Here is a 25,421-nt window from a genome sequence, read left to right as displayed (position 1 = left end):
GGTTGCTTCTGTATTTTGTCGTTTTTTTTCCTGTCTCGCCATATTTCAAATGTATTATAGTACTTCTTTCTTTTGTTGGGTTGCTTTTTATGGGGTTTATGAAATGCCTCAATCCTACAATATATGCAAAATTGTTGGGTTTCGTGGGTCAATTTGAATAGTGGTAATGACAAAACCCAAAGCCCGCACATTTGACGTTGGTTGATTGTCTTGATCGAGGGTTTGTCAAATGGCTAGTAGGCACAAACATATATTTGAATAGATTAGCCCATATTAATTTGAGGGACTGTTGGCTCTCTCTGATGCGTGCAATCGAGTCGAATTGAGATCGAGTAAGACATTACTCGAACTCAACTTGAGTAAAAAAAACTTGGATTCAAACTCGAGCTCTTGAAAGTCGAGTTTAAATTCGCACTCAATTTTGTTTTGCATTATTCAAACTGGTGCTGATCGAGCCCAATTGAACTTAATTCAAACTCAATTGAGTTTAATCGAGCCTAATCAAAATTTAAAAAAATAAATAAATTTATATTTTATATAATTTTAAATAAAAAATAAAATAGATATTTTATATTAATAAATAAAAAATTAATAAAAACATATATATGTGAAACTTGATGAGTCGAGTTCAATCAAGTAGTTCGAATCGTTCGAACTTGATTTTGAATTCGATCAACGTGAATTTGAGCTCGAACTTTGATTGAATAAACTCACGAGTTACTTATTCAAGCTCATTTGCACTCCTAAAACAATACATACGTAACAAATAATTTTTTGAGACCATAAACTTCCATGCTCACGAGTCTATCATAACAGGTGAAAGAGGTCAACTGTCCACTAAGACAATTTAACGTTCTAAAGTTTTATAAAATAAAGTACTTTTGTAATTCAATCTAGGAATTTTATGAGAATAGTGTCAATAAAGCTTCAAGCACGATACGATACATGCTGAGGTAAGATGGAAAGAAAAGAAACAAAAAGGAATTAGTATAGAAATGGTAAACATAAGTTGCGTCCACAAGTAAAGATATGGTAAATATAAGTTGCGTCCACGCAAAGATGTGGCTTGCGTAGAGACTTTTGTGCAGACAGGGTAGAAGAATATGAAGATTTATATCGATTCCTCACTGACAACGGAATTCCTTTTTGGCTAATTCCTTTCCACAGCAATAAAAAGGACATAAATCGTAAATTGTTCTCGATCATATCCCATCAAACCAATCGAAACAACTAACGTTATCAACAGCAGAAATGGTCACTTGCTCGTTATTTTAATCTTACCTTGACCATTTCTGTTTGCAAATATTCTGGACACTCAAAATCTCTTTCAAATAACATTTCTTTGATGCGAAAGAGTTATCCAGATATAAGTTTAATGATAAGACCAATCCTATAAAAGCTAGGACATTATAATTTTAGATGTGGAAAAAGGTCGTTCTCTAAAATTTTCTTTGCTTTTTTGTTCGGAAATATTAGCACTGAAGGAGACTGTTATGCTTGCCATTTCAGCCTGGCAATAGCTTTCTAATCCAATTGTTGTTGCACCAATCCTTCCAGTCTGGTAATAGCTTTATAGTTCGGCACAATTGTGGTTCATGCTCCTTGTAGGGAAGAATTGCCCACGATCCAACTAGACGCGAAGGCACCATAAAGTTGAAAATAGTTAGAATTTTTGAACTTGAAGTATCTTTTTCTTGTTTTGGAATATTAGAAGGCACAATAAAAGATTGAAATATCGAAATTAAAATGTTGCACCCATGTTGATCTAAGTGAGAAAGAAAAGAAACGCAAAAGATTGCAAGAAGATCAAAGGTGAAATTTGAAGTTGCCGTGGAAATGGGCTGCGAAGAGAATGCTGTGAAACTGTAACTTAAGAATAAAGAGATTTTATAGCAATTTTTCTTTCCAAAGCAATAAATATGACATAAATCATATTTAAATATAATGAACATAGACTACAACAAAGGATGCTTAACCACAACATACTTCAATCATTGGTGCAACGGCTATAGGGCTCCGCACAATATGCTTGCCATCAACCTCTACCCAAACGATTGAACCAAATGTGATTGTCTTATTTTGATTAGCATTATACTGTATTGTCAGAACATAGCTCTGCTCCTCATATTTTTTCCCAAACACCAATATCTCTGGGTAGACAGTCACCGCTGAGCCCTTTGGTGCTGTCACTTGAGCCTTGTAGATTGCTGCCCCATTTCCAACATTTGTGACTGTCCTTTGAAATCTTTGCTTCAAGACATTCTTAGTCGTATTGTTGTACAGAGCAATGAATGATGGATAGTTCATATCAGAAGATGCATTTGAGCAACTGTAGTTGGATCTTGTGATTATTTTGATTTGTTTCCAAGTATAATTTGTTGAGCACAGAAGGTTTATGTAATCTTCTGTTGTTGCGTTATATATGAGACCCGGATTGAGTGCACTATTGGGACTGACTTCTCCTGCGCCCATGGATAAAGGGGTGGCAATTGTATTGTTGAAGCCAATATCTTGGATAGGATTTCCAGTGTTGTCAAGGGGGTTTGCTGTGGTTACCATGGCAGATCGAATAGCTGCTGGACTCCATTCAGGATGTGCACCTTTAAGAAGTGCGGCAACACCAGAAACGTGAGGACAAGCCATGGATGTACCAGAAGCGAGATTGAAATCACTAGACAATTGGATGTTGAAACCGATGCTGGCCACTGGTTTAGTTGGGTTCCAGGCTGCTAGCACTTGTGTTCCCGGCGCCATCAAATCTGGCTTCAGGATTTGCGGAAAGCTAGGAGCTGGACCTCGTGAGCTATATGAAGCAACGCCTGGGGCACGCTTTGAGTGCAAGCAAGTCTTTTGGAACTGGATACTAGCAGATGGTTGATAACTAGTTAATGCATACTTAATGACTTGTGCTGCATCAGAAGGGCTGATCACAACCCCAGGATACTCAAATGAAGCTTCTTCAAATATTTGAGGATCTGAGGAGACAAATATTGCAGCCTTTACTCTGGATTTGGACACGGAGGACATCTGAGCCAAGAAGGCGCTGAATTTAGACACATTGCAAATGACTATTCCACCAGAAAGTTTGTCAAGCAACTCAACAGGGAAGCAAGCTGAAATGGATTTGTTATAAATTAGGGGTGAGTCTTTAATGACTGCTCTTGCTGGAAAAAGGGTCCAACCATTAAGGTTAACCCCATTCCCTAAACACAAAGTTCCACAGAATCTACGATCTGTGGAGCTTGCTGCTACTGTCAAGCTCCATGGAATTCCATTATGTAAACTTCCAATGCCAAATTCACCATCATTCCCAGCTGAACATGAGACGAATACATTCTGTTGCATTGCACTAAAGGAAGCAATCGCAACTGGATCTTCATATAGACTGGCACCGCTGAAACCTAAAGACAGAGAGATTATATCAACCCCATCAGCCAGTGCTTGATCAATGCCAGCAACAACATCAGATTCATAAGGATCTTGTTCCTCCCAAGATACCTTGTATATCGCCAATCTAGCTTTTGGCGCAATCCCCCTTGCTGTACCTGTGCCATATCCGAAAAATGAAGCTTGTTTGACATAGTTTCCAGCAATAATTGATGAGATGTGTGTGCCATGTCCCTTCCCGTCTCTTGCGGTGAACTTGTTTTGTTCACCGTTCCCACCATTGGCTGCCAAGATTCCTTGGTAAAAATAACGGACTCCAATTAGCTTCTTGTTGCACAAGGAAGAATTGAAGTCTTCTGAATCTCCCCCAGCGCATCTCCCCTTCCACCTAGATGGAACTTTTGGCATTCCGCCATCTCTATAGCTGGGACTCTCCGGCCAAACTCCTGTGTCAATAACTCCTACTATTACATCATTGCCAAAGTCAGAAGCTGGCCATAGTCCATCCGCATGATTTAGCTGAAGGAATTTGTATGTGTAGGTAGTATCAAGAGTGCCAACCTTGTCCTTATAGGCTGACAAAAAACCAGGCAATTTCTTCAGATATTCCAATTCATTTGTTGATAACATCGCACTGAACCCGTGAATTGCATGGCGATATGTGTAAAGAAGTTTTGGTTGGCTCTGGTGACGGTGTGGATTGGGGTGGTTCATTGACTTGAGATTGCTCATGGCGTTCAAATACCATTGCTCCTGGTTAGAAAAAACCAGGGGCATGAGCGAATGATCCATGTGGATGATAAAAGAAGATCTTTCTGCCGACTCTAATGCCGTAGCAGAACTAAGGACTGCAACAGCTAAGAAAAGAGTAAACAGCTGGAGAAGGTAGACTTTAATAGGTTCCATTTGCTTATTAATGATCTTTGATATAAGCTTCTTTAATGGACTAATATGCAGGCTGATGATGAGAAATTCAGATGGAATCCGTGGTTACAAATAAGGGAAGCATCAAGGAAGGTAGTGGTTACACAGAAGGGAAGACTGAGGAAGATAGTAGAGAGTAACAAGTAAGGGAAATTCCAGAGTCCTGATTTGTTTCTTTCTTTCTTACTGATATATATGGTGTAGTTGGTTTAGAATTGAAAAGACAAAATTTATAGTATCTGCTAACAGAGTTTTCGCACCATGGTAAAACTTTCCGCTTAGTTTTGATGAAAAAGGCTCTTGCGGAATGCGTATAATCATGGGATGTACGTGTTGTCAGTACCATATATAAACTGTGTTGGATAGGCCTCTTGAACTCGGGTGCGATTCAAAATTAAATGCTCTATTTGTCTGGAGAATCAAATTACTTTCTTGTGAAATCAGAGTTTTTGCTAGTTTTATGATTCATCATGCGGCTGGAAAATGGGGTTGATTTTGTATTGTTGTCTCTTAGGCTCTTAGCTCCATTTATCAGTTTGCATGATTTATAGTCGATGGATAGAAAACTTTCCAGTTGGACGATGTGTTTTCATCTTCATCGAGATTTCAACACCACTTTAATTTGCTAAAGCCACTTCATAAACCGTTAAAGCTACAATCCGTAACGGCAATCAAAAGCAAATCAGTGGTGCAAAAATATGCTTTCCAAAGCAAGATGCACGTTTGATCTTCTCTTTGTAAAACCAATAGTGCTTTGTCCATGACAGCTTATTACTGTTTTTACTGAATTCTTCTTTCCAAAACTGATTTTTTTTTTTTGGGAGGTGGTTTTGCCTTCTCCTCTTTTTGGTAATAACTTTATTTGTCTTCTCTACTACAGTTATATTAATGAGGGTGTCTGGTCAAAGATAATGGTAATATGTTCTAATCTGGTTAATTTTCCCATATGTGTTTATCTGGATCTTTTCTACCAAACTAGAGAAACCATTTTCCACTTAGCAATTAATAAAGAAGAAAATGAAAAAATGGCATAGCAAGCTAGTAAAAGTTCTTTTGGTAATTAGTACAGGTTCTGCCATAACCATAAGAAGGCTCAAACCTGCCATCAATAACCCGTCCAAACCAATCCATTAATTTTAAATGGGTCTAAATGGATAGCCAACTAAATCCATTAATAGGTAGTGGGTTGATTCGACTTACCCATTTATACCAATTTAAAAAAAATAATACATTTAAACTCAACTTTTAATAAGTGTTAAACAAATAAATTTAAATTTCTTACCAATCTAATGACAATAAAATACCGTTATTTTTTGTTAAACTATGTGTGAAAAAATAGGAAAAACAATGAGTAAAATTTAAAATGACTCATAAATGGGTAAATAAGTATACCCATACCCATTTATTAATTGGGTATAAATGGGTACCATTTATACCCCATTATCTAATTATGACCCTTCCCATTTATACCCCATTATCTAATTATGACCCTTCCAAACCTGTCTAAGTACCTATTTATACCCATTACCCAATTATGACCTGTCCAAACCTGTCGAAGTCACTCATTTTGAGACATCTACTGAATATTTTTTTATACTATATAAGAATGAATTGTGGTCAAAGAAGGGTTTTGAATTTCAACCGCATGGATAGAGGCATTTTGGGAATGTGAAATGATGTGGAGTTTTTTTAAAACTTTTGGTACAACTGATGGTAGCATGTCTTTGGATATGTTTATAGAAATGTCCAAATGTTTGTACATTTAAAGCTTTTATTTATGGAGACATTTGGGTATTTTTGGAATATGAAATTATTTTGTAATCGTTTTTGCATCGGGTATAACTCATATAAGCTTATGTGTTCTTATGTGTTGGTATAATTATTGAAATGGTTTTATAGACTCATTTACTTGAATTGTAGTTTTTGTTGTGCAAATGAAATGAATACACATTGCTATTAACTAACATATTCAATTGCTTGAAGCATAATCAATTGTCTTTGCCATTTACATCTGAATTGAACTGACAAAAAGCGTGGGTATGTTAATGACTTTATGCTTGAGCATCAGTTATGTTTGTTTCAATGCCTCCTTCTTCACATTCTTCAAAAAAAAAAAAATTTGACTTTTGGGATTGAGCTATTTTTGCTGCCTTTATACTCAACATTCCAGAATGGTCTTCAGTCGAAACTATTCGTGATGGTTCAGCTTGAGATGAGTTTTGTTTCTTAATTTTATCGTTTATGTGGGTGGTTCTTATGGTGTGTAACGTCAGGTGTCTGCATCCATCGTAAAATTTGAAACTTTGGTTGTGTAATTTAGCTATAATATTATGATTTTCGCACAAATTTGATTAGCTTGTATAATTTGACAGTGTGCTTATGATGTGATAGGTTTGAAGCAACTGCAAGAAAAAGCTTTCCGGAGGATATCTGGAATAAGGTAAGTTGGAAAAATTATCTTTATTAATTCAGTTATGATGTGTTTTCTACTGCATGGAGTAAGTGATTCATATACAGAATCCATTTTTATAGTAATTTGATTGTGAAGCATTGTGAATTGATAGGTTACATGGTTTCTTGCTGATTTGAGTTTCAATTGTTTAGCCACTGATAAATTTATAAAATAAACACATATGAAAATGACTAAATTGATTTGAGTTTCAATGAGAGCTTATTATACAAGTACAAATGCTTTCTTATACGGATAAACAAAATTAAAATTTCTGCGAAAAGCTAAATAGATGAACCTAAAAGAAACAAAAAAGATGAGAAACAAAAAAGAATGAGTGTTTTGTTATCAGAAAATGAACCAAAATGATGCAAAAGAAAACCTTACACAGGACAAGAATGAGTGTAATTTTGAATTTTAACCCCAAGAACAGACATATAGCTAATGAAATTACTTGTAATCCATGAGACATAAGCTAAACAATAATCTGAAGAAAGGAAAAATTAAATGACTTGAAAAGTAAATTGCTACGATCTAAACATAAGAAATTGCGTGAATGTCTCTGCAATTCTCCAATCTAGAATATGCTTGCCATAACTATGTAAAACTCTCATTAATATGCCAAATAACTAATGTCTACCCAACCACCTTGATTTTCTATAGTTGTAGTTACGATTGCAAAAGCATTTCATCATATTTGCTTATTTTTATTCTGATTCCTGAAGCCTCAGAAGTGCTCTCTCCATTCTTCACCTTCGACTTCAACAATGGGTACAAACTCAACTGAGATACTCCATGACTTCTCTCCCACGATCCGAGTATACACGGACAGTCGGGTTGAAAGTATAGTAGGCAAAGATATTGTAGCTGCATCAGTGGATCCCGAAACTGGAGTTGAGTCTAAAGATGTCCAAATATCACTAGAACTAGACATATCTGCTAGGCTTTACCTGCCCGATACAAAGCTTCCTCTTCTGGTCTATTTCCATGGTGGGGGCTTTTGGTTGAATATGCCTTCTCTCCTACATATCATGTGCACCTTAATACAGTAGTTGCAGAGATTGGTGTTATAACAGTTTCAATTAACTATCGACTCGCCCCTGAACACCCTCTACCTACTACTTGTGAAGATTCTTAGATTGCAGTCAAATGGGTTGCCTTTCATTCGAATGGCAAGGGTCCTGAGGTATGGCTCAGGGATTATGTTGACTTTGATAGGGTGTTTTTTGGTAGGGACGGTGCTGGTGGCAACTTAGCATATAACTACGGATGGCAACGGGGGCGGGGGTGCGGCGGGGGCGGGGCGGAATTTTTTCCCCCGATTTAGAAACGGGGCGGGGGCAGGGTATACCCCGCCACCCGTTTGAAAAATATATATATGTACATAATTATATATATATAATGATATTATCAATTATACTACTAATTATACATGTCTATTAATAAAAAATATTAATTATTTATATTAAATTTATTAATACATTTATATTAAATTCCTAACCACTTAATACAATAACACTTTTTTTTCTAAAAAAAATACAATAATAATTTAGTGATTGTATTTGTATCAAAAGTGAAAACTTGATTATTTTAGTTATATTTGTTTTATCATATTAAATTGTATTCAAATAACCTTTGTTTAATTATTTTTATGAGTTTCAATTATGAAGTTACAATGAATAATAATTTGGTGATGTGTTGATATTTTAGTATTTGATTATTTGCTCAAATTTAATTATAATAAAATTATATAATAAAATTTTTTTAGCCCCGCGGGGAAAGCGGGGGGAGGCGGGGCGGGGACGGGGGGAATTAAAATGCAACGGAGTGGGGGTTGGGGGAGGTGTCCCCCGCCCCATTGCCACCCATACATATAACATGGCGTTAAGGGTTGGGCTGGAGATATTGGACGGCTTCAATCTTGATTCGATTTTTCTCCATTGTCCTTATTTTTTTGGGAAATTGCCAATTAGTATTGAGTTAATGAAATTACAAGCGAAGACCTATATTGAGGGCATCTAGCATTATGTTCATCCAAAATCTACGAGGTTGATGATCCATTACTGAATCCTGTAATGGAACCAAACCTTTCGAGGCTAGGCTGCAAGAGGGTGCTGATTTATGTTGCTGAAAAGGATATTTTGAAAGACAGGGGATGGCTTTATAAAGAGGCATTAGAGAAGAGTGAGTAGGGTGGAGATGTGGAGGTTGTGAAGGTTGCAGGGGAAGATCACGTCTTCAATTTGTTTTTTTCAAGGGGGAGAGAATGCTTTGTTGTTGTTGAAAAAGTTGGCTACTTTCATCAAGAAGAATGTTGTGTAGATGTTTAAGTGGATAATCATTTTGTTTATTCATTCTCTGAATCGTTTGTGTATTTCTTTGAAGTTCATTAGTCTTGTTAATGAAAAACTCATATACAAGTGTTTGTTTCAAAACATATGAACTGAGCAAGATAGCATCATAATTTTCTTCTCCATCTCCCAGTACACATTAGATATTGTTACTCAATGTGCATGAATTTTTTGATATTCGCTTGAACTACTAAAAATTCTCGTTTAATCACAGGCATCAAACACCCGTGTGCAATGCGCGAGCACTCCTCCCTAGTATTGTACCATAAAACGGAATACTAACCTCAGCTTAAATCTTGAACCTTCTCTTGTCAATATCTCATGTTAACCAAGAAAATGCTAAACCATCTTCTAACATCTAATCACAACGAGTTGTGAAGTTAAATACTGATTGCTTTCCCATTTTTGGTTGAAACAAAACTGGTCAGTAGAACGCATTAATTTCTGCAATTGATAGCGTTAGTTGTTTGAATTGGAATTGATGAGATGAGATTGAGTACAGTTTACGAAAATATTATACGATTTATTTTGCCAAAAAAAATGTTTTGCTTTGATAAGAAGATATCCTAAATCTTCATATTCTACTATTCTTATGCACAAAATTGTCTTCGCAACTTGCATAGATTGCAGTAACTAGATTACCATTTTTTTTTCCCTCGCAAGACTTTTTGCTTCTTTTCCTACCATCTTACCTAATCACAAATGTTGAAGCTCTATCGCCACTCCTCTCCTAAAGCTCCTAGATTAAATAAGAAAAGTAATACTAAAATTTATATCACTTTAGAACATTAAATATTCTTATTGGAATGCATTGGAGGATAAGCAAAGTGGGATCTTGCATTCCAATCCAGCCTTAAATGAAGAGTTACTAGTCAATTGTTTTCCTTTATTCCAACCTTTAACATAACCACTCACATGATATTTGTCAGATTATGTTCCTGTATGAATAAAAGCTTGATTTGCATCACAAACAATCCAAATTTTACCTGCATTTTTGCTTGAGGATTTGAGTTCATTATAATTTTTAAAAAAAATTTGAGCGCTATGCATAACCGACTCGATTATCTACCAAAAGTTTTGTTACTGAACGCAGCAGATAATCTTAGTTTATCTACATTTGAAGGCTTGTCTAAGTATATCCAAGATGCATTTTGTTCTTGAAACATATTTGCAAAAAATAATATTGTGCTTTCAGTTTACCCTAGGTAGCCTTGTCAAAAGGGATGAAATATAAACTAGTATTCTATGACATGAAATATAAACCCATAAAAAGTTAGAAAATCATTAAGCTTGAGATCTCCATAATTTGTAATTTCACTACTGTCTTCTGATAAACAAATATATTATTCCTATAAAATGCCATTTACTAAGCCAAAGTGCTGGACATTACGTGATATGTCTACATTATGGATTAATCTTTTCTACACTGACAGTGTATACACTGTCAGTCAGCGTTGGATGAATGACAAATATGCAAAATTTGAATTTAAAATTCAACTTTTGCACAAATGTCATAGATTCAATGGTGATAGTGTATACACTGTCAGTGTATATAAGATTTACTCTTACATTATTAGTTAAAGTGAAACTAGTGTGACTATAATATAATATCCATTCTAACATATATCCTCCCAATATGCATTTAAATTTTGATTTTTTTTCTAGGAGTAAAATCTACAAAGCTACAAGTTAAAAGTCAACTCAAATTGGTAATGAAACTCCCATTGTGTTCAAAAAGAAAAGAGTGAAGATTCATAATTTCTTGAAATTTTGGTTTCTAATCTCCATGATACAATACAAAATAAATAAATAAATAAAATACCAGCAATTTATGGGCATCATTTCTTAAATTCTAATAGGTTCGCCACCAAATTTGTTCATCCTTAGATAATTAGATACTAATCAGATACTAAAGAATAGTAGTTTGTTGAAAAAAAAAGGGATACTAAAGAATAGTAGTATCATGTAAATTGAGTATTAGTGATCTCTTCCTCTGTTCTTCCTAAGGTCGGAAGAAAATTGAGGTATAATTTGACTAATAAAGAAATTGAGCTGCTAAGATGACAAGATAAAAATGAGAAAGCTAGTCACCACGACTTAAAAACAGTGGAAGCATCTAAATTGCCTTGGACAGAAGAAAAATTAAAGCATTGTGGCGGAAAGATTTGATCCATAAGGCAGCCTTCCACATGGTTTCACATGTTTTCTGTGGATCCCACTTGAGTAAATCGCTCTTCCGCCTCTGTATTAATCAAGTTCCAAAAAGAGAAGGGAAAAACCCAGAAAAAAAAAAAGGAAGCCACATTATTCAATAACATAAGAGTGTTTATCATTCACACTTAATTTGACATCAAACTCCAATAATCTACTCATTTGTGTGTGTCCGAGCGAGAGAGAGAGAGAGTTGGAAATTCGATGCAAACCAAAAAAAAAAAAATGAGAACACCCTATTATACATTTTCTTTTGGGGTCTCCATTATTTAGCCATTGTGTAGTTTTAGTCCTTAAAATTTTGACAAAAACAAATCTGGTTCTCAATGTTTAGTACGTGTGTTGTTTTAGTCGCTAAAATTTTGACAAGAGCAAATCAAATTTCCAATTTAAAATAGATTCATAACATTTAAAGAATTTTTCCAATTACTAACGGATTTAGTCACCTCTAGTCATATGTCCATTAAATTACATTTCAAAATAAAGAAGCAAAATAGTACTAATTTTAAACAAGAAGAACTAATAACTCACGTGCTAACTAATTAACTAGTAAAAGGGGAAAATTTTTTGTCTAAAAAACTAAAACTAATTGAAGCACTCGGCTCATTGATTCAGATCCCTATTACCCCCAAGCAAAAAATCGTAATACTTAATTTTTTTTCATACACATGAATTTTTCTTTCTTTTGGTTTCCTAGTTAATTAGATATTGATGTCCCATCACGTGAATTATTTTTATTGTTCAAAATTATCCGCTACTTAACTTCATTCTTAAGAAATTTAATTCAATAAACGTGTGTGATTGCACGCGAATAGTTCCATCAATACTTGTGAAATCCGTCAGTTATTCTAAATCTATTTCAAATTGGTAACATTAGGAACTGACTTTGTTCTTGACGAGACTTTAAGGAATAAAATTGCACAACGTACCAAACATTGAGGACCATATTTATTTTTGCTAAAGCTTTAAAAAACCAAAATTGCACAAGTATCAAACAATGAAAACCGAAACTGGCATTTCCCACTTCTTTTGGACAAAGGATATGGGTTAGGTTTTTTTATTAATATATCTTAATCCATGGTATAACTCCCCCCAATATATCTTAATATTTAATAATAATAATGTCTTCTGCTGAGAATTGTACGATAATTTACATGTCTAGTTAGTACTCTAGTTTGCTATTGGTTGTTTAAATTAAACAATGCTATTACACTAATTTGGCGGTTTAATGCAAAACACGCTACTAATTTGCTCGGTAGACTCCAGAAGTGAAAGTTGCCAACTGTAACGCAAAGCTGTCTCTCGACCTTCCAAGATTCCCCTTTCGGTCTCCCAACCCATTCCGCCCCTCTGACAGCCCATCATATTCCTACTCGGTTTCACTACCCACTTTCCCTTCCACCGCCTCTCTCACTCTTTTTGTATCCCTAACACCACTCTCACAATTATCCCACGATTATTTCATCTCTCTCTCTCTCTCTCTTTTTTTTTTAAATCCCCCTTTTGGCATATAATCTAATATTATATGCAAAATCCCCAAGTTTAAATAAGAAAAAAGAAAAGAACAAAATCCCACTTAAACCCCATCATCCCTTCCACTTCTGTTGGTCGACTGCTAAAAGAACAACCCGCACCTCTTTTAATCAAGTACTAGTGCGATCCTTCCTTCCTTCCTTCTTTAGCCTTTACTTTTGGGTTGGGACTTGGGAAGTAAAGAGCTGAAAAAAAAAAATTCCCAATTGCAGCAAAACAGAAAATAGGAATCAAAATGCACGCAAAAACAGACTCAGAGGTTACAAGCTTAGCACCATCTTCGCCAGACCACGCAAGGCGTCCGGTTTACTACGTCCAGAGCCCATCTCGTGACTCTCACGATGGCGAGAAGACCACGACGTCGTTTCACTCGACTCCCATTCTTAGTCCGGCTGGCTCGCCACCTCACTCTCACTCCTCCGTCGGCCGTCACTCTAGGGAGTCGTCTACCAGCCGCTTCTCCGGCTCCCTCAAGCCTGGATCCAGGAAGATCAACCCAAACGACGGCGGATCGGGTGGGAATAGACACCCTGGCCATAAGGGCCAAAAACCATGGAAAGAGTGTGACGTGATTGAGGAGGAAGGATTGCTTGAAGACCAAGAGTCACGAAAGCCCCTTCCCAGGCGGTGCTATTTTCTCGCCTTCGTTGTGGGTTTTTTCCTGCTTTTTTCTCTCTTTTCACTCATCTTGTGGGGTGCTAGTAGACCTCAGAAGCCCAAGATCACCATGAAGGTTAGTTCAGTTTCGTTTCATTCGCTTTCCTTATTTGAAATTCCAAATTTTGAACTGATCATCAATTTTAGCTGAAATTTTGCTACAAGGGATTGAGTTGGCAAAAGTGTTTTCTTTCGCTTTGCTTAACCACACTTTATTCGTCAGTGTACGCATAGAAAAATGTACGAAAGTACTGGTTGATAATTGAATTACGGCTAAATTTGGTCTCAATTTGCAATTTGGTGTGAATTATTATGTGGGTTCTTGTTGAATTGCCATATGAATACGCAATTCTTGCATAATTTCGTGTGGATTTGCCTATATGTGTGTGTTTTTCTTTTAAAAAAAAAATGTCTTCTGAATTAGCGTGGATTTACCTAAATTGTGTTCTCTGTTGTCTGCACAGAGCCTTACATTTGAGAGATTTGCGATTCAAGCTGGTTCGGATGGTACGGGAGTATCTACTGATATGATCTCCATCAACTCTACCTTAAAATTCAATTTCCGAAATACTGCTACATTTTTTGGTGTGCATGCTACCTCAACCCCTGTTGATTTATCATACTTTGACCTCACCGTTGGATCCGGAACAGTAAGTCACGCCAAAAAAAAAAAAATTATTTTTGTTTATTAGGAAAGAACTCCCAATCTTTAATTTATAGTTACTACTAGAATAGAGAGCTTGTCACATTCTTGTTGATTTTGCGAAATTGGATTTTGTTGCAGATGAAGAATTTTTATCAATCGAGAAAGAGTCAGAGAACTGTAACTGTATCAGTGATCGGGAACAAGATTCCTTTGTATGGAAGTGGAGCTAGTTTGAGCACCACCCCAACAGGGACCACCAGCCAGCCAGTGCCACTGAAGTTGAACTTTGTGGTGCGATCAAGAGCTTACGTTTTGGGCAAATTGGTGAAGCCAAAGTTCTATAAGAAAATCGAATGCTCGATCGTCTTTGATCCCAAGAAACTTAATGCCCCCATCCCATTAAAGAACGATTGCACATACAATTGATGATTATGACTTTATGATGTGGAATGGATGCTTGGTTCTTTCTTTTCTTTTTCTTTTCGGTTTCTTGTCATTGAAGAGAATGGTGATTGAGGAATGAGGAATTGAGAAGACAGGGACAGCTAAGCCTACTGGCATGGGTTCCTTGGCACCGGTTTTATGACTTTCTGGGGTTTTTTTGCCATTGTACCTACCCGTGGAGCGTGAAACTGTGAATCGTGAAATACAGGCTGGATTTTGGCCGTGAACCGCGTGAAATCATTGATCACTGTCTCGAGTTCCGCCGCCTAAAAATGGGAACACAATTTGTCAGTTCTATTAATTATTTTCACAGGGAATGTTAGTGCTATGAATTAAAATGAACAATACTTGTAAGAATCATTTGGTTACTTGGAATATTACTGTATTGATAAAATAAGAATCATTAAGTTATCTGGAGTATTATATTCATAAAATAAGAACCATTAAGTTATTTTTGCAGCTTAAGCGTGTGCTAATAATTGAGTTTTGCTGGACTGGACTGTGATGATTGTGTCAGAAGACTTGATTACAGATTTGGTAGTGTTTGCGTGCGAAAGTTAAATTCGAAGTCTTTACCCGACCCTCCACTCTACCGTGGCAGCAATTTATAAGGGGTTTTCATGAAGTGTTTTGACTTTGAGAAGCCGAATGCCCTCCTTATCCATTAGGCTATTATTAGGAAGAGTTTTTCTCTCTGAAGTGGTAGTTCGAATGCAAATATTTGGTATTTTCGTTCAGCATTTTTTACAAGTACTTCTTAGGAATTGAAGCCATGGCTCAAAGTCGTGGTCACGATCACGATCCGGACCGTTTCACATCGATTTCAACATATCGACCGTGATTTTGACGAAATGTAAATTTTGAAATATTTAATATTTTAAAAATTGTGAATAATATAAAAAATATGCTAAACAAAAATAATAAAAAAATTAACAAAAAAATCGGTAAAATGTACTTTTTTGGTTGGATTCGAGTTGATTCAGAACGACTCGTTGTCATTCGGCCATTTTTATCCTTACCGGAGACTTCTCAATCGAATTTTCGGTGACTCGACCTAATTTTCGACGATTCATATATCTAAGAGTAATTCGTCTTTGTATGAAAACGGAGAGCTCCATTCCAGTGAGGAGTCGCACTCGACCGATTCTTTGAACCATGATTGAAGCCATCAAAGCATTGTCTGTCTTCGAAAGATTTGAATATAATGGAACCTACAGTCACTGCAAAAATCCTACTAGTATGTTTAAGGAAGTATTGCACATTGTTAAATTGTTTTAATAGGAAAAATAAGTGCAGATTGTGAATCAGCTGTAAAAAAATTTATAAGGATGCAAGATAGCGTGGTACATGGTGACGATGTAGTACATAATAGCTGCAGAATTTGTTACTACTCTACGGAACAAACTTTTTTTTTTCTTTCTGTTTTTTTCTTTAGCGTAAATGTAGGTTTCCAATCCGAAACTTGTTATGTATATTCCCTCCTCTTCCGTCATCCAATCCATTACTCTCCAAACTTATTGATTGCTAAATTCTACACCCCACTGACAAGTTCTCGGTAGATGGTAGAACAGCTAGATCATCATATTCATCATGTATGGCTCATGAGAATTGGCCTGATTGACTGGCTTCTTTATTTTATTTTATCCAATGTTTAGTCAATTTCTGTATTTTGGAATATAAGTAGAGGTGGCAATTTGTCTCAAGTCCCAATGGGTTACCCATGCCCATGGGGACTTTGGGCGGGATGGGTACTGAAATTTGATATTGGGTTTAAAATGAGACAAATCCCAATTGTACCTATTAATTGATGGGAAATACTTGGGTACCCATTGGACTCAAATAGCAAGGGCTCCGTTTGGATTAGTTATTTTTGTGGGGTGTTTTTGAAATATTTTATTGTAGTAGTGTATATGAAAAATTTTTACTATAAATTTTTTTTTTGAAATATTTGATATACTAATATGGATGGGATATTTTTTGAGTTATTGTATATTACTGTAATATTGTATTTGAAAAACTTATTTTTTGAAAAAATAGCCAATCCAAACGGAGTCTTAGATTCAAAAATTATCTTTAACAATTTTTATAGTCATACCAACGAATATAATCTAGTAGTATTCCTAGTCATTATCCATAAGAATTTCCAACATTTCAGTCAATTTAGACCTGTCATCCTTGGACAATGATGAGGATAAATATTCAACACCATAAGTACCTTGACCATCTTGATATATGTTGGAATATGGTTGTATATCTATTTTTTCCTTTATTTGTTAATCCAATTTTTGGTTGGAATCCTGAGTATAAAACACTTGCATGTTTATTTAATAAAACTAAAAGAAATTTAATAAATCAAAAATATTAAATTTATATAAAAAATAAAAAATGAATTAAAGGAAAAAAAATATGTAGAAAATAGATTTGGGCATTGGGCGGGATCAATCTAAACCCATCCCAAAGTGATCCCGCCCAAATTAGTCCTAAAACACATATGGGTAAGGTTGGGCCCAAACCCATATGACTCGGTTCCATCTCAAACCCAATCAAATCCCGCCCATCCCGCCCATTTTGCCACCTCTAAATATAAGTGCATTTTAAATTGTGGCCATGCACGTGACAAAGAATTGAAGAACCTCATGATGTAACTGAAAGGAATGAGGATTAGAGCAAAATGTCAAATTTGTTGCTAGAATGTGTATGATTAATCTCATCAGGCATGAGAACAAAATTCATAGACATCTGTTTCTAGGATAATTTATCATTTACTCAGACGTAGAGAAATCCATGATAATCAAATTACTTTGATAATTAATAAAGCATTTCACCGCTCATTGCATGATTAATCTCACCTAATATAGAGCATAGGGTCCGTGAAAGAGAAGATGACAAGATTTATACCAAAGTAACCAATTTTTGACAAATTTCCAAACCTGATATCCATCCGGGGACTGACCCCATGAACTTAAGGCTTCATCTTCAGGTAATTAGAGAAACTGCAAGGCTAAAAATATTCCAGACAGACTTTAACTTATATTCGACAAACAAGAATTAAACAAGAAATATTCAATGATGCATACTAATAGCATATTGTACCTGGTCTTTATTTTGCATATCCAGCTTTCTTTCCCATGACAAGGAAGTTTGTTGATGAAGTAGATAAAGTATAACAAAATTGAATACATTAAAAAAAAAAAAAAAAAAAAAAAGCGATGCTGAATCTGAGTGAATTTCAGTAAATTCATCTCCTGCAACGGGTGATAGCGGAACATCCTCTGGAATAGGGGTTGACTGGGCGACGTGTTCTGTAACAGTGGTGGGTATAGTAAGACCTTCCAGAGCGAGGCGGGCAGGGGATTCTGTTGGCAGCTAATGCCCCATAAGAAATGTAATAACGCCTTGGCCTGCTTGATCTGTAGTAGTAGTAGAGTAGTGTCCTCCCATGATCACCAACCTCACCGCCACCATCTTCTTCTTCTTCTTCTTCATCTTCAAGACCATCTTCGCCGGGGTCGAAGAATGTGCTGTTGTTCAAAGGCCAGCCAATAGTTTCAGTTGCAGACATGTGCTGAAGGCTGCTGTGATCATTTTGGGCACTCACATTTGGATTGATAGTTTGGAAGAAAATGAGTAGCAAAAAGAGGGAGCTCAGAACTAGTGCAGGTTTGGGACGTGCCATGGTAAACTGGGCTTGATTTTGGTAGGGCTATTCCAAGTAGAAGTGCAGCAATTGAGGGGTTCTTGAATGTAACAGTTGAGATTGAGAATACAATAATTTCTATGGCAGATTCTGGTGGTGAGTTTGAAAGAAGTATGGAAAGAGGCGTGGAGGGGAGGGGAGGAGAGGTGGTCACATGGAGTATATGAAATCCAAGCGCCGACTGCTAAATTGGTAATTGAGGCGCTTGCTTGCTCGTCTGTCTGCAACTCTGCATGGCACGTTCTAATGTTGTTCCTTGATTGACGCCCCGTATTCCTTTTATTTATTACTAATATATTTTGTCCCGGTTTGTTTGACTAGGGGTCCATTTGATAAGATTGAAGTTTAAAATATGAAATTTAAGTAAAGAAAGTATTAAGTTGCTAAATTGATTAAGTTATATTTGTTTGATAATTAACTAAATTATAATACTAAATTGAAATATCGCAAAAATATTATACTTCTATTTTTTTTTATATAAAAAAAGTAGTATTTAGAGAGAAAGAAAAGATTGTGTGTATGTATGATAGACAAATAATGAAACAATTCAAAAACATTACAATTTAATTCTTGTTTGAGTTTTTCTCAAATAGCAAATTGAGTTTAACTAACTCTTCATAAATCTCAAGAATATTTATGTCGGAAAAGAGGAAATACATGTTTGGCATCAATTACTTACTTGTTTGGCGTCAATTACTTGAGCTTGACAGTAACATGAATCCGAAGTGATTAATTAATAGAGCAAAGCAAATTGAAATCAGAAATTCTATGACGACGTTCAATTCTCGTTGGCTAATCCTAATCCCAAACCAAATGGACCAATTGGGCAAATATAATTATTTGTCTTTACTTGGTTGATCATTCTATGAATTGATTTTTTTTGTTGATCTGATCTAGGGATGTACGCGAGTCGAGCTACTCGCAAATAGCTCGGTCAATGGCTTCGAGCTGAGTCTCGAACTACTCGATTGTTATTCGAGTCGAGTTTTGAGCCAATATTTTGAGGCTCGTGGCTTGTCGATCTACTCGTCGAGTCGGGCTGTATTTAAATAATATATATTATAATTATAAAATGACCGTTATGGGTATAATTTATATTGAATTTACAATATACTCTTCTTTATAATAAAATTCTATAAGGCAGAAGTGTACATTTTTCGAGTCGAGTCAAGAAGCTTGATTAGACTCGACTTGATAAGGTTTGCCTAAAGGTCGAGCCTTATCGAGTCGAGTCTCAAGTTTAAAGGGAGTTCCTCGAGTCAAGTCTTGAGTATCGATTTTTTGGGCTCGATCGAGCTCGAGCCTAGGTACATATGAGTCGAGCTCGACTTGCCTCGATTACATCCCTAATCTGATCTGATAAACACCTAAGTAATGTACAAGACTGCAAACACAACATGGCATGCAATATCCATTAACATCCGTGAGGCAATGGAATGATCCTTGCTTCTTCGAGTAAACCTCATAAGATTACATTCCTGTTAATATTTAATTTGTGATTTTACAAACAATTTGCTAAAGGATCGCCTTATAATCCCAACCAAAACTGCTATAACCAAGATAGCAAATTCGAGTTGATGACAAAATATGAGAATATATAGAACTAAAGCCAAATGTATGCGAATTCTGTTTACTCAAAAAAAAAAAGACAAAGAAAGAGATCTTCGACATATGCAATCTAACAAATTTTCTCATTCAAAGATTAGACAGACATGTAGTATGAACAACTAATTGGTATTGCTTAGATTCGGCTTACTGGCTGAACCACTGGATTTTCTGGTATATCTTGACATATATTCTGGAAATCCCCTCAAACATCCACAAAAGTTATTGCGGCAAGGGTGGAACTTAAAAAGTGAAAAAGGGATGTGAAGATTTAAATCCAAAATTTCTAATTTTAGAATCTCGACTTTAATTATTAGATCAACATCTTCAACATCTTCTCGCTAGTGAAGCTGATATTTCACAAATGGTATTTCATCTCAATCTCTGCTTCCTTATTAAATTACACGTCTTTGATTAACCATTCAATGCTAGATAGAAAGCAACTCTCTCAATTAATTCTATACCTTGAGGTAGGTAGTAGGTACTCGACCTCTTTCTTATTTTACTATTTGGGTTTTGGGTCAAAACGTCTGACTCTTTCTACCGTTTGATAGATTTATAAGGACTAGATACAGTGTGGTGATCTTTGCCATACAATGTAATCCTTTAATTCGTAAGGGAAAAAAACTGCAAAAAGGTGACAAACAAGAAACAAAAATTCTAATCAATTCATCAAGAGCAAGTTGGCCACCGAAAGGGATATAGATGGTCATAAAAAAAATACGTAGATTCCTTCTTTAAGTTTTGGATTATGAGTTCAAATTAAAGCCAAAAAAGTGTGTGTTAGTGCCATCAAGCATGGCGGAACCAAGACCTAGAGTTAGGGTCCGTTTGATAACATTAAAAAGTGTTGAAACTGAACTTTTTCAGACATTCAGATATTTTGAATGTTTGATAAATAAAAATCCATCTACTAAACTTGTTAAGCAATGCTAAAGTTGTGTGTATTTTTTTTAGTACAAGAATCCTAACTGAATGCTTAATTCTGATAAGAATTAATAGAATTACTTCAACTACCTTATCTTATCTACCAAATATACCCTTATTTGTTAATTATGTTCAAAATTCTTATCTAATTAAACAACATAATATTCTCTATTTAGGGGTTTTCTATTTCTCTTTTCTCCCTTTTTAATGACTTTCACACTTCTCCGTACTCCTCATATAATATATTTCATCTTTTTTATTAATTTGATTTAAAAATAAATATTGTCATTTTCATGCCTAACAATTTTAAGTTAATTAGATCATAGGTTTTATTTCTTTTTTGGATGAAAAGATATCAGGGCAAAATTGTCAAATTTAACTTATTAAGCATTCAGTTATAAATGTTTATCAAACAGTATAAATAGGTTTAGCATTAAAATTCAGACATTTATATATTTTTTTTCAGTACTTAAAATTCAGCAAATTAATTGTTTCATTATTCAAATTTCAGAATTTAGACTTCAGAATTCAGATTCAGTTTTATGAAATGAAACCTTAGGGAGTGTAACCATCAACTTATGAGCAAGTTAAGGATAGGATTTACAAACAATTACATTAATAGTAATAGTTGGAGTCGGTCGAGGGTTGATACTGCATTGTTAACTAGTAGTTAAATTGATATACTAATCCCAATACTTTTAATGGAGTCAATAATTTTTCAGGCACCCAAATATAATTTAGTAAAATTCTCATATATGTATTTCCATGAAAAAGAAATTAGAACTTAGCATTTTCACTTATTTTATTAATTAGATGAATAATTATCACTGGTATTTCACAAAATGATATGTTTAATTTAGTCAAGTATTAAATCTCAGAGCATTTAATACCAAAATAAGTTATACAGTTACAAATCATCGAATAGTTAGTGACTTGATTATCAACCAAACAAAAGACTAATAATAAAAGGTAATTCAAATTCAACAAAGAAAGAAATATTCAAAATATATTTTGTAATACACTATCGGATTTATCTCTTTCATTTTGCACTCTTTTCTCTTAATTCATTTTTCTTCTATCTCCATAATCGGCTTTTTTCTTCCTTAAATAGATTAATTGTATTTGGTTATACCTTCTATATTATTCTCAATCTAAAAGGGTAATATTTTGTCTTTTTGTGTATGATAAGTCTTCATATCCTAATTTTTGGTTTTGCTTCACTTGTTTCTCATTGTGTAGTGGGTTTTGATTGACTTAAATTTTAAGTAAGCACCCCCTAATTTTGGACTTAATTTTCTAATCCCTTGGATAACCAGTAAGGTTCCTCGTTCCCCTCGGGCTAGCAAAGTACAGGCATTGTCATTTGTTAAACAAGCAAAAATCATAAGATTCATGCCCATATTTTTCACAAAAATTTTGAAAAAAATTAATTTATGGCCTTGGTGAAGGGTACAAGAATCCAAAGCTGAATTTATTATATTGCTGCGGTCCATCCCACAAAACTCCCCCTCTTTCCCCACGGCCCAATCCAACAAGTCCAACGAAAGATCCCTTATTTCATACCACTCCACATGATAAACTTCCGTTTCAAAATTCCTCGAAACTACAAGGGCCAAAAGGCAAATAAAAGAAGAATCTTCCTCCGCCGAACCACCTCCAGAATATTTCCCAAACAACCCCCCTCTACTCCCAACTTCCTTCTCTCTCATCTTTCTCGCCAGCTATGGCTTTTCCTCATCACCATTTCCAACAACACCACCACCACCTCCAGCAACCACCGCCCAAGCAGCAGCAATCTTTAAGGTAAAAATTTTCTGGGTCCCCTTAAATTCTCTTATATCTCTCTATCTCTCCGCAAATCCTCATTTCTTTTTATTTTTCAGGGACATTTACAGCAACATGGAAGCCGCCCAGATTTCACCGCCGGTGGCCTTCTTCAATGGGATGAATCTCCCTGATCAATCCAACCACCCTCCTTATGTCCCTCCTTGTAATTATCATCTCTCAACTATTAACCTTTGGATCACATTTTTAGAATAATCTGCAATTTTCTGACCAAAAAATTTGGTCTTTTTGTACTTTGTTTGTTTGTTGAGCCCAGTTCAAGTTGTGGGCTTAGCTCCGGCGACGGTGGAGGAGCAAGGAGGAGGGCTGGAATTGCAGTGGAATTACGGGTTCGAGCCGAAGAAAAAGAGGCCCAAAGAGCAGGATTTTCTTGATAATAATCACCATAATAACAACAATAATAATTCGCAGATGTCTTCTGTGGATTTCTTACAGGCTCGATCAGTGTCAACCGGGCTGGGCTTGTCTTTGGATAATACCAACAACAACAATACTAATAATAAAACCTGGTTGGCTTCTTCTGGTGACTCAGCTTTTCTAGGGATTGTTGGTGATGAACTTGATCTTGAGTTCCACAGGCAAGATGCTGAAATTGAAAGATTCTTAAAGATTCAGGTAACTTTAATCCTTTTCACGAGTATCTAAAGTTTATAATTTAGGAAAGCTGAGATTTTTATTGTTTATTTTACCTGGTTTGGCATTGTATTACTATGATTTCTGTTACTGTTTCAGTGCAAAGTTGTTTTTGCCCAAGAAGTGAGATAAACTATAAAGTTAATGTCATGGGTTGCCTTCTTTTTTGTCCTCCTTTTTTTCTTTTTCCTTTTTTTTGTGTTGGGGGTTGGGGGGGGGGGTGGGTGGGTGGGTTTGGTTTAGTTCCTGAGTGGTTTGACTGATAACATTGTGCTTTGCAAAGTAGTCTTGTGTCGATGGGGGTTTTAAGATTTGGTAGCAGATAGTGGCTCAGTGGCTGAAGTAGGAAATGTGGTTCTTCAATGGCAGAAAGATTATTATTCCTTTTTTGTTTCAATATTATTTGCCTTTTTGTCACTAATCGTTTAGGGTGTTTTGCCATCGATGCTGTTGAGAGTTTTTTGTTACCATGCACCTGTGTTTCAAGCATATGGAAAGCGAATTACTGATGGCCCTGATCTTCTAAGGGAAAGGTTGGTTGTGGTCTCCAATGAGCTTTCGTATGCAGTTTAACACCTTGCTGCCAAATAAAGTGCTTTACTATGGCAGTGTGGCATCAGGGTTTAGGTGATAGTGAGGACCACTGTTGTCTGAGCGGGTCTTGATTTTGTGACTCGAAGTTCAGTTTGTATGTTTAACTAACTAATAGGATTGCTGAATTATCTTTCCAACCTGAGCTTCTCCATTGTTAGGTTATCTCAAATAATACTAATTGGACTAGGCAGATTTGACTTAGATAAATTATTTGTATTGATTAACTTGACTATAAATGGTCATGTGCTTTCTTGGGACCTAGCTATAATTTGATTACAAAACATTTAATGCTCTCAGGGTGACCGATTGAGGCAAGCTATTTTGGAGAAGGTTCAGACAAACCAGCTCCAAACCATCTCGTACGTTGAAGAGAAAGTCCTGCAGAAACTCCGTGAGAAAGAGGCAGAGGTGGAAGACATTAACAAGAAGAACATTGAACTGGAGCTAAGAATGGAACAGTTGTCCCTTGAGGCAAATGCATGGCAACAGCGTGCTCAGTACAATGAAAACATGGTCAAAACTCTTACACTGAACATACAACAAGTCTTTGCACAAAGTAGAGATAGTAAAGAAGGTTGTGGTGATAGTGAGGTAGATGATACTGCCTCTTGCTGCAATGGTCGAACGCTTGATTTTCACCTGCTACGCAAAGATGGTAATGAGATGAAGGACTTGATGAATTGCAAGGTTTGTAGAGTTAATGAGGTGTGCATGCTTTTATTACCTTGCAAGCATCTCTGTCTGTGTAAAGACTGTGAAAGTAAGGTTAGTGTTTGTCCCTTGTGTCGTTGCGCTAAGCAAGTTGGAATGCAGGTTTTTATGTAATTGGATCACATGAAGCTAATGTAACATCCATCTTATGCGTATCTGCGGACTGTTTCTTCCATATTAAACGTGCTTTGTACATTTCCACTGCGTCTTAGACTTCTGCATTCAGTGCCTCTTTTAGTGACATGGTCGCATATATCTGTTTGTGCTCTTGGTAAGAAGGCTTACATGCTAAACACAGTGTTGTTGTAAGTACTGTTTTTTTTTTTTTTAACTTCTTTCTCAATTCCCGGGTTCTCACAGAGTAAATGAAGGGAATCAAATCCAATTGCTCCAACACTCTGTTACAGGACTGTCAAGTAGATGGGAAATGGTCATGGATTACATTATTATTATCATTTATTAGGTATACAAGAAACGAAACACTCCCGCCACCCCCTCCTCTCTTTCGCTGTAGCTTGTGGTTCCTTAGGTTGAGACCCCAGGCAGTGTAAAACTTTGAATTACAATTTTTAGAAATGTGTAGATTATGAAATTCCATGAGTGAGGCATTAAGCTCAGGGACGGAATTTCTTTTTGGCCAGTGGAGGCGTGAACTCAATTTTGGGTATAGAAATTTTTAAAGATTTCTTTGATGTACTCTGATTGACAGAAGAAAAAGATAATGTATGATGTAGTTGGTAGATTCAAAACAATTTTGTTTTTTACAACTCAATAATTTGTAGAAAGTGAATACATGCCTTTTAAGGC

At 35.7% G+C, this 25,421-nt stretch overlaps 5 protein-coding genes across 5 annotated transcripts; 3 read left to right on the top strand and 2 right to left on the bottom strand.

The window, feature by feature from the left end:
• Positions 1 to 1,870: 1,870 nt before the first annotated feature.
• On the bottom strand, positions 1,871 to 4,703 carry LOC113713818 (subtilisin-like protease SBT3). The gene has a single exon (XM_027237605.2). It carries the CDS (start codon positions 4,291 to 4,293, stop codon positions 1,972 to 1,974), a length of 2,322 nt encoding a protein of 773 aa, XP_027093406.2. The 5' UTR covers positions 4,294 to 4,703; the 3' UTR covers positions 1,871 to 1,971.
• LOC113713820 (2-hydroxyisoflavanone dehydratase-like) lies at positions 4,339 to 7,849 on the top strand. The gene is made up of 3 exons (XM_027237606.2): positions 4,339 to 4,454; positions 6,703 to 6,751; positions 7,486 to 7,849. The coding sequence occupies exons 1-3, from the start codon at positions 4,339 to 4,341 to the stop codon at positions 7,810 to 7,812; spliced, it is 492 nt and encodes a 163-aa protein (XP_027093407.1). The 3' UTR covers positions 7,813 to 7,849.
• A 4,920-nt stretch (positions 7,850 to 12,769) lies between these two features.
• LOC113714854 (uncharacterized) lies at positions 12,770 to 14,627 on the top strand. Its single transcript, XM_027238973.2, has 3 exons — positions 12,770 to 13,588; positions 13,977 to 14,162; positions 14,297 to 14,627. Exons 1-3 carry the CDS (start codon positions 13,091 to 13,093, stop codon positions 14,582 to 14,584), a joined length of 972 nt encoding a protein of 323 aa, XP_027094774.1. The 5' UTR covers positions 12,770 to 13,090; the 3' UTR covers positions 14,585 to 14,627.
• Positions 14,628 to 17,840: 3,213 nt separating this feature from the next.
• On the bottom strand, positions 17,841 to 18,278 carry LOC113713293 (protein RALF-like 34). The gene has a single exon (XM_027236986.2). It carries the CDS (start codon positions 18,276 to 18,278, stop codon positions 17,841 to 17,843), a length of 438 nt encoding a protein of 145 aa, XP_027092787.2.
• Positions 18,279 to 22,463: 4,185 nt separating this feature from the next.
• Positions 22,464 to 24,769, top strand: LOC113715185 (probable BOI-related E3 ubiquitin-protein ligase 2). Its single transcript, XM_027239428.2, has 4 exons — positions 22,464 to 22,634; positions 22,715 to 22,821; positions 22,933 to 23,291; positions 24,201 to 24,769. Exons 1-4 carry the CDS (start codon positions 22,555 to 22,557, stop codon positions 24,726 to 24,728), a joined length of 1,074 nt encoding a protein of 357 aa, XP_027095229.1. The 5' UTR covers positions 22,464 to 22,554; the 3' UTR covers positions 24,729 to 24,769.
• Positions 24,770 to 25,421: the final 652 nt, after the last annotated feature.

The sequence above is a fragment of the Coffea arabica genome, chromosome 10c, assembly GCF_036785885.1.
Source record: "Coffea arabica cultivar ET-39 chromosome 10c, Coffea Arabica ET-39 HiFi, whole genome shotgun sequence".
Lineage (NCBI taxonomy): Eukaryota > Viridiplantae > Streptophyta > Magnoliopsida > Gentianales > Rubiaceae > Coffea > Coffea arabica.
Note: the sequence above shows the minus strand (reverse complement) of the source record. Positions and strands in the feature narration are given on the sequence as shown.